The sequence below is a fragment of the Chrysemys picta genome, chromosome 2 (assembly GCF_011386835.1).
Source record: "Chrysemys picta bellii isolate R12L10 chromosome 2, ASM1138683v2, whole genome shotgun sequence".
Classification (NCBI taxonomy): domain Eukaryota; kingdom Metazoa; phylum Chordata; order Testudines; family Emydidae; genus Chrysemys; species Chrysemys picta.
The window spans coordinates 15,388,686-15,402,411 of NC_088792.1; the positions used below are offsets into that span (position 1 = coordinate 15,388,686).

General features: G+C 45.5%; 1 protein-coding gene across 1 annotated transcript; it reads right to left on the reverse strand.

Annotated features, from left to right (window-relative positions):
- Positions 1 to 2,272: 2,272 nt before the first annotated feature.
- LOC101949408 (chymotrypsin-like elastase family member 1) lies at positions 2,273 to 12,981 on the reverse strand (the record flags this gene model as incomplete). The annotated part of the gene is made up of 6 exons (XM_065582403.1): positions 2,273 to 2,381; positions 4,705 to 4,854; positions 10,529 to 10,674; positions 11,303 to 11,439; positions 11,894 to 12,025; positions 12,857 to 12,981. Coding segments are annotated over 6 exons (717 nt in total), but the record flags the coding sequence as incomplete, so codon positions are not given.
- Between the last annotated feature and the right edge of the window lie 745 nt (positions 12,982 to 13,726).

Sequence of the window (13,726 nt, forward strand, 5' to 3'; positions counted from 1 at the left end):
CCTATAGAACAGATTCATAATATGGCATGTCTCCTCACTCTCGTGTGACTCAAACCCTCTCTCACACACACGCACGGTGCGCTTGCCTGTTGGTGGGCAGACAGCTGCTGCACTTTCAACAGTTTTGATCTGTTATCGCTTAAATTGCGGAAGTGGAAACACTGCAGCATCTTTAGCTGGACACAGAAACTTTTAACATTGGATATCCCAGTGTATTGTGATAATAACGCAAATCTTTACACCCACGCAAAAAAAACCCGGCAGATTAAATTATTTTTTCTGGCACCTGGCAAACACCAGCCAGGCCGAGCAAATACTAGCCAGGTGGTAACCCTACTTGATTGGCTAGCCTGGGCCAAAGTCCATGCTGCCGTGGCTTCAGTGCTATTGGTACCTAGCTAGCTTGAGTATATTGAGGGGTGCTTAGTCCCGGCGGTGCTTACCGTGGCACCCGGAAGCGGCCACCAGGTGCTTGCGGCCCCATGGCCTTCCGCCATTGGAGGTGTGATTGCAGCACATGTAAATATACACACCCTTCCGCCCACAGGCGCAGCCCCCGCAGCTCCCATTGGTCGCTGTTCCCAGCCAATGGGAGCTGCGGAGCCGGCACTCAGGGCGGGGGCAGTGTGTGGAGCAACCCTGGCCGCCCACGCGCTTAGGGGTTGCAAGGATCTGGCAGCCACTTTTGGGAGCTGCACGGAGCTAGGGCAGGCAGGGAGCCTGCCTTAGCCCCAGGCCCTCGCTGTGCTGCTGGCCAGATTTTTAACAGCCCGGTCGGTGGTGCCGATCAGAGTTGCCAGGGTCTCTTTTTGACTGGACGTTCCAGTCAAAAACCAGATGCTTGGCAACCCTAGCTCCCCGGCCAGGGAGTTAGTTTCCTTAGTGTAGACAGGGCCTAGATGTTGAGTCTCCAGCTCAGGGCTGAGAGGACAGTTAAGTCTACACAGCTCATTCAGTCTTTGGCCTCTCTACTAAGACTGCCAATATGGGTGCTCATTTGGGGCCAAACGTGGTAATGGACACATTCACTAGGAACTGGGCTGAGGCCAAACTCAGTTCTCATAGACGTACAAAGAAACTAGCAAGCTCTCATTTACTACTGACCTGGCCTGGATTTAAACTAGTGAGGGAAAACTCTGTATCCTCCTTACTCCCACTGTCCCAGGAACTATCCAGTGTCTCTAAGCTATGAGTATTCCTAATAAAGCACTGGTATATATGCTCTAGTTATGTGACATCCATGTGACAAGTACAACAGCTACCATATCCCATCCTATATGCACTATGTTGGGTTTCACTATATATAAAAACATAAGAGCATAATAACATAAGAACAGCCATACTGCGTCAGAGCAAAGGTCCATCTAGCTCAGTATCCTGTCTTCCGAAAGTGGCCAATGCCAGGTGCCCCAGAAGGAATTAACAGAACAGGTAATCATCAAGTGATCCAGCCCCTGTCACCCATTCCCAGCTTCTGGCAAACAGGGACACCATCCCTGCCCATCCTGGCTAATAGCCATTGATGGACCTATCCTCTATGAATTTATCTAGTTCTTTTTGAACCCTGTTATAGTCTTGGTCTTCACAACATCCTCTGGCAAGGAGTTCCACAGGTTGTGCATTGTGTGAAAAAATACTTCCTTTTGTTTGTTTTAAACCTGCTCCCTATTAATTTCATTTGTTGGCTCCTAGTTCTTGTGTTATGAGAAGGAGTAAATAACACTTCCTTATTTTCTTTCTCCACACCAGTCATGATTTTATAGACCTCTATCCTATCCCCCCTTAGTCGTCTCTTTTCCAAGATGAAAAGCCCCAGTTTTATTAATCTCTCCTCATACGGCAGCTGTTCCATACCCCTAATCATTTTTGTTGCCCTTTTCTGAACCTTTTCCAATTCCAATTCTTTTTTGAGATGGGGTGACCACTTCTGCACACAGTATTCAAGCTGTGGGTGTACCATGGATTTATATAGAGGCAATATGATATTTTCTGTCTTATTATCTATCCCTTCTTAATGATTCCCAGCATTCTGTTCGCTTTTTTGACTGCCGCTGCACATTGAGTGGATGTTTTCAGAGAACTACCCACAATGACTCCAAGATCCCTTTCTTGAGTGGTAACAGCTAATTTTATATGTATAGTTGGGATTATGTTTTCCAATGTGCATTACTTTGCATTTATCAACATTGAATATGGAATGCACAGTCCTACAGGTTTTTAATTCATTGTTGCTTTATTATTATTGCAGCCAACCCATTCTATTAATGTGACCATAAGAGAGAGAGAAATTTAATGAACTGGCATATCTTTTCATTCAAACAGTAGTTCACGTTCATGTACAAACTGATCCTTCCTTAATATCCACCATTATTCTCCATAGTCTGAAAAACAACAGAGAAATGGATTCAGTACAGAATATATTCAGTTTTCTTCTTACATTATTTTTAAATGGCTGAATAGGCCATTCCTCAGCTGTGCCAGACCTCCATTCTGCACAGCTCAGGAGCGTGGGGGGGGGGGGGCAAAATGAGACTATATTCCATCTCTGGGCTCTCCCATATGGAGCTTGTGGGGCTGGTTCAACTCCTGGTGCAAATTGGAGCAGTTTTAGGGCTGTTACACCTGCCAGGAATTGCCCCTGTACAGCAGCACTTGAGCCATGCCCTCTTCACCACAGTCATGTCTTTGGCATGTCCCCTGTGCCAGAGGGTTGAGGGAGGCCAGAAGATGTCTAGCTATGCTAGCTTTATACCAGCAAGGGGTTCTCCCATATTAGGGGAATTCCCAGCGGACTGGATCCACCAGGCTTCCAACTGCAGTTGAAGTGGGGCTAAAAATCCGATAAGAAGACAACAACTTTCCAAATATACAGAGTTCAGGTTAGTCACGGGCACTTTCCAACTAAAGGGTAAGTTACTTCAGATGAATCTATTGGGTTTTGTCCTATCTCCTGTTGACTGTAATTGGTGTAGTGCAGATAAGACTCCATTAAACCCTTTGAAAGTTGGCTCGCCAGGGCCTATTTTTACTAGGTGAGGGATGCATTGCAGAGACAGCCATCTCATGGAATAAATGGTTGTCCTGTTTTTATTCATAATGGTTTAGAACATCCATCTTGTTTCTATGGAAGTCTGGTACACAGCACATCTTACAAACATGATTGTACTACGGCATTTTCCTGTGACCCCTGAAGCAGATGCCCCATTGTGGTACACAATGTTGCTGGGAGCAAGGGATCTTTGGATATTTGCAAACCCCAGGCATTGACTGCATTGTGGGAATCAGCTGAACTGGGGTAGCTACAGCACTTATGCATTTGTAGATACAGTCTACAACTCTATTGCCCCAGATTGGATTCAGAGATACAATAGGAGACTGCATGGATTCCTGAGGAACACTAGTTAAAGACCTCATCCCAGATATTATAACCAACTGGTACAACCTTGCTTGTCATAATCACCTGGGATGGCTGCTGTATGTGTGCACAAAGCATTGTACAGGTGTCAGTCTCAAAATATACCAGGTAATTCATGGATCTTCAGGCAAAAAAGGACCAGTATGATCAGCTAATCTAACCTCCTGCATGACACAGGCCATAGAATTACACCAATGGTTTGTTGCAGTGTCTTTTTGCCTTGTGTGGGTAAAGCCTAACTGATCAGATTTCATACCAAGCAGGATTTGCCAGCCTTAAGTGTTGTACAGTAACTCCCCACTTAACGTTGTAGTTATGTTCATGAAAAATGCGACTTTAAGCGAAACGATGTTAAGCGAATCCAATTTCCCCATAAGAATTAATGTAAATGGGGTGGGGGGGTTAGGTTCCAGGGAATTTTTTTTCGCCAGACAAAAGACTATATATACACACACACATATACACAGTATAAGTTTTAAACAAACAATTTAATACTGTACACAGCAATGATGATTGTGAAGCTTGGTTGAGGTGGTGAAGTCAGAGGGTGGAAGAAGGTGGAATATTTCCCAGGGAATGCCTTACTGCTAAATGATGAACTAGCACTCGGCTGAGCCCTCAAGGTTAACACATTGTTGTTAATGTAGCCTCACACTCTACAAGGCAGCAGGAATGGAGGGAGGGGAGACAGCATGGCAGAGAGAGAGATACACACATAGTGTGCGTGAGAGAGAGAGAGGTGTGCATTGCCCCTTTAATATGCCAACCCCACTCTAAGTACATTGCCTTTTTAAATAGATCTGCAGTTGAGACAGCAACTGCTGCCAGCAAGCTCCCTCCATCCTGAGCCCTGTTGTGTCCCCACCCCATGCTGTGGAAATGGGGTACAGGAGCCGGAGGCAGGAGCGGGGGGAGAGGGGCATGCTGCCATTAGCACCCCTCTTCCCCGCCCCTTGCACAGCAAGCATTGCGCAACTTTAAACGAGCATGTTCTCTAATTGATCAGCAATGTAACAACATTATCTGTGATGACTATAAGTGAGGAGTTACTGTATTTCAATCCTAGTATTTCCGGACAGTGACTGCATTCATTCTCCTTCATTACATTTTTTTGAATGTGCCAAAAATAAGGCCAACGCATTTTGGATTTTAAACTTCAAAGTTTCTTAATTCTGTTCTTAATGTAATAAATGAATGTAGTGGGTCAAACTTCTCTCTGATATTACTCCATTAATTGCATGGGAGTACATCCAAGATGAATTTAAACCATTAACTTTGGAGGAACTTACATTGTAGATCCAGTCGATGTAAGCAGATACCCGTGTGAAGACTGTAGGCTTCTGATAGGTGTTGCAGTAGGGGACAATCCCATAACTAACAATCCCATGAATTTGCCAGCGACCATCCCTGTAACACTGCAACGGGCCCCCTGAATCACCCTGCAATCAGAGCGGGGAGAAGTGACACACAGTTAGTTGCACCCAAATTTTCCTAGCAGTTTAGAAAATGGGCTGGAAAAAGTGGTGACAGCTGATTAATTCATGAACATTTCAATCCATGGGCCCAATACTGTGACATGCTGAGGACCTTTTGAGACATGCTGAGTACTCCCAATGCCTATTGAAATCAATGGGAGAAAAGAGTGCTCAGCACCTCCCAGAAGGTACGTGATACATTGCAGAAACAGGCCCATAACTATTTGTTCTCTGAATTATTCCTGGGGGGATTCTGTACCAAAAAAATTAAAATTATGTGCCAAAAAATTAAAAATTCTGCACACAAAAAATTAAAACTGACTGAGAATGGGAACAGTTAACTAACAATAAGATCATTAACAATGGTACTATGCAGACAGGCTGCTACATTTCTGCCTCAGAGAATTAGATCAATTAACCATCAACAGCAACACTAAAAAAATGTATTTTTTTTACAAAAGCTATTTTCTTTAACTTAAAAACAAACAATTTTCAGTAACATGACACTAATATTTAATTACGTGTTTTTTACAATTCTCAAGAAGTTACCGACATTTTACTAGGCAGGCAGGCTGCTACATTTCTGCCTCGGGGACAGAGCCTTCCTCCTGCATAACAAAAAGACCTACCCTGCTCCACGCCCCTCGAGCCACAGTATCAAACGAGAGGGATAGAGTCTCTCTCGCTCGTTGGCCAGCCGCGCCCCCTGACGGTGATCAACGTCTCCCCCACAGGCACACATGCCCAGCCTCCCTCCTCCTGCAGTGATCTGCGTCTCTGAGGCTGTTCCAGGCATGCTGGAAACAACACGCTGCCTGGGCTGCTGGGGAAGAGATGTGTCCCCTGCAGATTTCTTTTTGTGTTTTTCTGTGCAGGGGGCACAGAAATATGCGGACTGTATGAATTCTGCGCCCATTCTGTCAGGAGTACTGAACACACACACACACACACACAGCAAAATAACTCTTTCTGCCCGCTCCCATTCAATATAATTGATGTTTAAGGCACTTATCTACTGCCTATTGAAGTCCATCAAAAGACTCCTACTGGGTTCAATTCAAAGATGAGGCTCTAAATGAATCAGAACACTCTTCAGATATTTGGACCCTGCAGGAAGCTTCAGCCTCTACTAGCTCCCATATTCAACCAGGAATGTTCCAATTCTTCCCAAGCAGAGACAAAGTCAAAGAATCGCTGAAAGCTACAGCCCAGGATTTAAAGAGATAGCAGCACAAGAGAGGCTATAACTAAAACAACAGAAGAGAAAGACAAACAGACTATTGGCTCCTGCTGGGTCTTAAAGCCCTGGGTTTTTTCAGGTTCCTTTATAATGAATTAATACTGGAAATATAGTCAAAACCAAATGTGTTGCCCCTTGTTTTTAGGGTTTTGCACCATTTCCTTGACTTGACTGCACAGCTGCAATGGAGGTCTGGGTCCCTGGTCTAGCACTAATGCCCAGGATCTGATCAATGGGGTGTGCTGGTGGGACGGCAAACCTTGCCCCCCCCCCCCCCCCGAGAACAGCTGGGGAGAAATATGTGCAATGATGTGCAGTAATTGAGGTTCTTCGAGATGTGTGTCCCTGTGGGTGCTCCACTTCAGGTGTTGGTGTCCTGGCACTGTTGATCTGAGATTTTTTGGTAGCAATGTCCGCGCAGGTCATGTGTGCACAACTGCCGCTTTGACCAGCATGCACAGAACCCGACCCCCTCAGTTCCTTCTCTACCATAGAGTCCTTACTGCAAACTGGAGTAGAGGGGAGGAGGGTGGGTAGTGGAGCACGCCCAGGGACATACATCTCAAAGAACTTCAGTTACTGCACAAAGTGAGTAACCTTCTCTTCCTTGAGTGCTATCTCTGTGGGTGCTTGCTCCACTTTAGATGATTGTAGAGCAGTGCCCTTGTGCGGATGGAAGGGACTTCGGAGTTGCGTTCATAGTGGAGGTTAGCACTGTTAGACCTAGCATTGTGTCTGAGCTCAAACCTTGAGTAATTGCATAATGATTTGTAAATATGTGTTCAGAGGTCCTGGTGGCTGGTCTGCATATGTCTATTATTGGTACATTATTTAAGAAGGCTATTGAGGTAGATACTGATGTTGTTGAATGGGCCCTGATCCCTGATGGGGATTCTGTTTTGAGTTGTTCATAACACATCTGGATACAGTTGGAGATCCATTTCGATAGTCTCTGTGTGGATATTACAGACCCCTTGGAATGCTCCGTCATTGAAATAAAACGCCTTGGGGATTTTCGGAAAGGTGTTGTTCTGTCCAGGTAGAATGCTACTTCACGTCGGACGTCTAACCTATGTAGGGCAGTCTCTTGTGTATTCACATGAGGTTTGGGGTAAAATGTAGGCAGGTGAATCAATTGATTCAGGTGGAAAGAGGATGACATTTTTGGTATAAATTTTGGATATAGTCTCAATGTGACTTAGTCCTGGAAGAATATGGTGTACGGGGGATGAGCCATGAAAGCACCTATTTCATTTACTCATCATGCGGATGTAATTGAGATCAGGAACGCCACCTACATTGAAGTAGGGAGCAGGTGGCTAGTGGCTCAAATGGGGCTCCAGTAAGGCTTTTGAGCACCAGGTTTAATTCCCATGGTGGGGTGGGTTTGTGTATTTCTGGGTACATATTTTGTATGCCCATGAGAAAAGGTTTTGTCATCGGGTGCGCAAATATCAATACGCCATTGACCTTATGGTGAAAGGCAGTAATGGCTGCTAAGTGTACTCTAGACGAGCTTGTGGAAAGTCCTGAGTTCTTTAGTTCTAATATGTATTCCAAGATCAATGGTGGTGGTGCCTTGAACACAGATACGTGCTTGTTCTGGCACCATAAGGAGAATCTTTTCCATTTTTGGAGGTAAGTGGTACATGTGATTGGTTTTCTGCTGCTTACTGACATCTGTTTTACTTGTTCCGAGCAGGTTAACTTGTCATGGTGGAGCCATGGAGGAGCCAGGCCTTCAGGTGAAGTGTGATGGAGCATCTGCTCTACACTGGCAAAAAAGGGGTTAAAAGCAGCCCTAGGGAGACTGCAGGAGGCAGCCAATCACAGAAGGGCTTATAGGAGCAGCCAATCAGGGCCGGGCTGGCCCACATAAGAAGTGCTGCAGAACAGAACAGTGGGAGTCACTCCCTGGAGCTTGAGAAGGGAGGAGGACTGGCTGCCTTGCTGGCGGAGGGCAGCAAGCACCCTGGACCGAGCAGTGTTGTAGGCAGAGACTCAGAGGCTAAAGGCAGCTCCTGTCAGGCTGCAGGGATCTGCAGACTGAGGCCCTGATGCAAGGGCAAAGAGGGTGCTGGAACCACTGAAGGAAGTGGACTGCAGTTTGTCACGGAAGGAAGTGGACTGCGGTTTGTCACTGAAGGAAGTGGCTAGACAGTGGACTGCAGATCCCCCCAGATGGCAGGGAACATAGAGTGTGGCACAGCCAGAGGGCAGTGTCACTGAAGAGGACGTTGTGGTCCTAGGAGTGATGTGGGACCAGGAACAGAGGTGACAGCAGGCGAGACACCACCAGTAGAGATCTTGAAATTGTTTTAAATCATCAGCTGTGGTGGGAGGTGGGGGCATAATTGTGTCAACTGGTGAGGATGATGAGAAATGAAAATCAGTTGGATCCTCTGGGTCCGAGAATTCCTCGTGTTCTTCAGCCCCGTGTTCAGAGGTGCCAGACGATGCCTGAGATGTTAATATAGGTGGTTGGTGTGTGCCAGTTATGGCAGACTGGTAGGTGCACCCTGTTGCTGCTGTTGGGGGTATGTAGTCCATGGATGCCAGAATGGCCATTTTGGTTGGAAGGGCACCGTGGGCATCCAAGGTTGCCTGTACCAGGGCTGGTTCAGAAGGTTTGCAGGGAAGCCCGTGCCTGGAAGGGCATGTGTGGTGGGAGTAGCCACAGGAGAGGAATGTTGTGGTGCGTGTCCAACATCCTCCTCTCCATCTTCCTCTTCACTAGACAACTGTGGTGCTGAGAGACATGGGGAGCTGGGTTGGCTGATTACCGCGGGTGCTGATGTACCATCGGTGCCGAGGAGAGAAGACTCCGGTACCTATGAATTGTTGTGATGTGCCCGGTATCGGTACCGTTAGGGTGGTAGGAAACAGTTCCATGTGCAGGAGAGTGCTCATTGGTGACAGTGTGTGACTGGAGTGCATAATGCCAGCACTAGGTGGCAGCATTAGTGGCAGAAGTGCCGGTATACTCGGTACCAATTGCTTGATCACAGTTGATGGTACCACGGCATGGGGTTTCACTTTCCCCTTGGTGCCTGTGGTGGAGCCTGACTGCTTAGAAGCTTTCAGTTTCTTGGTACTGATGGTGCCAGAGGGACCTGTTTTGTCAGCTGTTGACATTGCCGGTGCGGTCAGTACCAGAAGAGTTTGACCTGTATCGGAGCACCTTTTCTGGGTTGACTCCGGAGTTGGGGACGTGGTACCCCATTTTTTTGCTGCCTTCTTGGCAGGTTGGTCAGGAGTCCTTTCCATGGAAGAGGGGCCCTTGTCTGAGGCTGCAGTCGGTGATTACTGGCCGGGAGGGGTGCATACCTCAGGCTCAGATGTCGGGCAAAGAGATTTCTCCATGAGGAGAAGTTTTAGCTGGAGATCTCTTGCCTTTCTGGTGTGGGCTTTCAAGTTCTGACAGTGCAAGCACTTCTGAGGTATATGTGCCTCACCAAGACAGCGGACACACTGAGAGTGCCCGTCTGAAAGGGGTATTGACAGCTTGAAGATAGTGCAGCGTTTGAACCCTGGGGAGCCAGGCATGGTCCTTAGCGAGCGTACTCTCTCTGTAAGATGGAGAGAGGTACAGCTGTCGTGCTGCTGCGATAGAGCAGAACGGAAACTTACAGTCCTATGAGGAGAATTAAAATAATTTTTTTTAAAGGAACGGGGATAAGTAGGAAGGTTAAGTATTCTAATCTATTCTAACTAAAAACTATAAACTAAGACTAATGGAAGAAAGGGTATTCCTAAGCTGTGAGGCACTGCTGAGTGCTTTGACTCGAGCCAACGGCGGTAGAGAAGGAACTGAGGGGGGGTTGGTTGCACAGCGCCAGTTAACCAACTGAAGCAGCGCGAGACGGGGACCACGCATGTGCGACCCAACCTGGTACTGCTACCATAGATCTCCGGCTACAAGCGCAGGGGCGCATCGACACCTAAAGTGGAGCACCCACAGGGACAGCACTCGAAGAAGAACTGGGGGGTTCAGGTCATGCAAACGCTAGTCAAGGTGCCAACGGTGCTGTGAGACAACTACTGCGCACGCATGGCCCTGACAGACACTGCTACTGAAAATCTCCGATCGACGGCACCAGGACGCACTAACATCTGAAGTGGAGCACCCACAGGGACAGCACTTGAAGAAGAACTTCGGAACTTTCCTCTCCTTTACCCCCTTCCCATGGGTTCTCTTGTGGGAGGGGGTAAGTAGGAACAATAATAATTAAGAGGATGGTGCTCAAGAAGAAGTAGTTGGTTTGTCGGGAAGGCCTGAACTCCTGAGATGTTGCAAGCATTTGGGGAGCGTGTTGTAAGTAATTCACAATTCCTGTAGGAACAGGGTTGTATAGGAAAGAAAGAGTTAAGGGGGAAAAGAGAAAATATAGCACTTACACTGCACCCGGACCTCACACCATCTCCACCAGCACACACCATGCTCTCCTTTGCTTGAGACCCCCACCAGTTACTCTGAGAGCAGATGGCATGGTCAACCACAGGGAGCATTGCTTCTTGAAGTCTAGCAGGAGCGCTGCCACCGACTAAAAGAGAAAGGACAATATTCTGCTCAAAGAGACACTATAATTAAAAATAAAGGCCCACCTCTGCCCCCCTTATTCACATTGAGTAGTACCGTACTATTCATGACTAGTTACATCAGGGTCAGCAGTACTACTCACTGAGTAAAGTACAACTCAATGAAACCTGGGATTGGGCCCAGGACGAGGGTAATATGTCCCCTGCTGACTCATGGGATCTTCTCCCTGTGTCTAGTCAGTCATATCTGCTGAGTTTAGTGATTAAAATAAGTTTTTACCACTTAAACCATGATAGCTGGTCATGGTCAACCCTAGGTTGCATCCCAGGATGAACCACTATCACTGACATGTTAACACGACAGTGCTTGTCCACACTGAGTGCTAAATGGTGCCAAACATCATGCTATTTAACAAATGTTTATTCTGGGAAAATGCATCATGTGATGACAAGAGCTTATCACAGCATTCACCCCCCTGCTGAGAGCCATTAGAAGACCCAGGCACCACTTACATCCTACTTAAGAGGTCAAAGATATTGCATAGCAACAGGTTTTATTTACAAAAAGAGTTGTGCTGGGTCTCTGATCTGGGTCAGTCTTTCTGGAATGAGGAGCAACTTTTTTCCACTTACCACTAGCCAGTCCCCATCCAGTAATATAACATGGATAATTATTAGGCAAAATGTCTCCTTCAGATGGAAGCATTCCTAACTCAACAAAGCCATTACCATAGGCAGGTACAGAGAGATGTAGCAGGGCAATGTCATTTCTGAAATAGGACACAGATATTAGCCCTTCGGATGCCACACGGCAAAATTCTTGAGTTAGTCATGACCAGATCCCGAACACTCTTGCTCACTTTTTACTTATCTATTTAGGCATTTATATAGCCTCCACTGCCATAGTATCTGAGACCTCACAAACATTAATAATGTACCCTTAAAATGCCCCTATGAGGTAGGGAAGTGTTATTAACCCCATTTTACAGATGGGGAATTGAAGGCACAGAGGGATTAAATGATTTGCTCAAGTCATATGGGAGGTCTACAGACCAGAAACTGAACCCATATGTCCTGAGTCCCAGTCCAGTATTTTCTACAAGGCCATCCTTAACCTCAGTGGATGATGGATAGAATATGTACATAAACATTTGCAGGATTGGCCCCTAAGTAAGGACATCAGTATTCATTCCCATGCCAAAGTCATATTCAAAAACAAATTACCCATTCCCAATATCCCTGGGATTCCAGTCTTCATGAATAAATATTTTGTCCACACCAACAGAATATTCAGTGCCATCCAATTCAAAGAGATTGTGCTCGCCCAGAGCCACTTGGTAATTTGCTTGTATTGGCCTGAAAATGAATTGAAAAATAATTACCATAAAGCATCCCCTTTGCTCCACATTGGTGCCTTTGTATGATAGCTTCTGCAGCAGTAAGATCTTTCTCCTGTTATAGTCATTTCTACAGCACCTTTCATCTGAGGACCTTCAAAGTGCTTTAACAGATATACCTGTGAGCTAGGGAAGAACTATCCGCATTTTACTATTTGGGAAACTGCAGCTCTTGTTTCTGACCTCCTTGTTCAACTGCTCATAACGTTTTCAAACCAGAATCTGGAATTGTTCCTGTTCCATCTATACTTTTATATATAAAATTATGGAATATATATATGGAATGTTAAGGATGTGTTTATTATGGATACTTTATTTAAGGATACATTTGCTAAGGGCATCTGTAGCTAAAGATATATTTCTTCTTACTATTATAAAGTATTGTTTATATGGTGTCAAAGATGTGTGAGGAGCTTTGTGGATCATATAAGCAGACATGGCATGCAGAGGGGGTAGGCAGGGTTTCCTTCCTCACTCTGCCTTTGTGCAGGTTTATGCATATTTAAATTTATTGTCAATAGTTACATGTATGCAAATTTGTACGCATTTATGTAAATTTGCAATCAGCTGTTTTTTGCTTCCAGGAAGTTGGCAGAAATAGGTAAATATGGACCAGTCTTATAATATTTACCATAGGTCACAAACTAACTGTGGTTAGTCACACTTGCTTGTGTCAGAGAATGAACATGTTGAAGGCTGTGAGTATTTGAATGGCCCGGTAGCAGTCCAGAGTGAGAAGCAGAACTGGGATTTGTAGCAAGAGTTAGAAAACTCATATTATTTTACTTACATTTGGATGCAGTGGGCAGCAGTCATGACCCAGTGGGGACTAATAAGTGTGCCACCACAGATATGAGAAAAATATTCAGGATAATATGCATCAGCTATTTGGAGGGACACCTGTATCAAATGGCAAAATATTTAACCTCAGCATTCCATTCTGGATTCTGCAGCAGTTTACAAGTGCTATTTTGACATACCCTGCAATCCACCCATGCCCTCACTGTGTCTGCTTAATTGTCTACTGCCCTTAGTCCAGTGGTAGGAAGTAAGTCTTCTCCAAGGCCTTGTCTAAACTAGGAAGAAAAGGTACTTTTTTGAATTGAGTTAGATCAATCAAGATGGCTTAACTCAATTGTTTACTTACCACCAATGTAGACCAAGTTTAACACCTTTAGGAGCTAACTTGATTGAAAGAAACACTTTACCTAGTGGAAGCAAGGCCTGATTGAGGGTTCAGATTACCAGAGCAACACAACACTTAACTCTTTAGCATCTGAACACTTGACACTAGTATGCTACAGAAAGCCACTCCTTCAGGATTAGTGTGCAGGTGAAATGTCGGGATGTGGAACATCTTTATCATTAATGTATGCAGAATCCATATGCTTCAGTATAATTAACAGGTGTGAATAAACTTTATGGGATTGGAAAAAACATTATTTAGGATGAAAGTTCAAAGAAAAATGACATATGGGAGGACAGCTTCCATGTGGGGATTGGAATGGGAATCCCTCACATCGGTTGGCAGAGAACCATCCATGACTTTAACCTCTTTGTGTGGGTACGTCTACACTACCCGCCAGATTGGTGGGTGGTGCTCAATCTATCGGGGATCGATTTGTCTAGTGTAGACACGATAAACTGATCCCCAATCGCT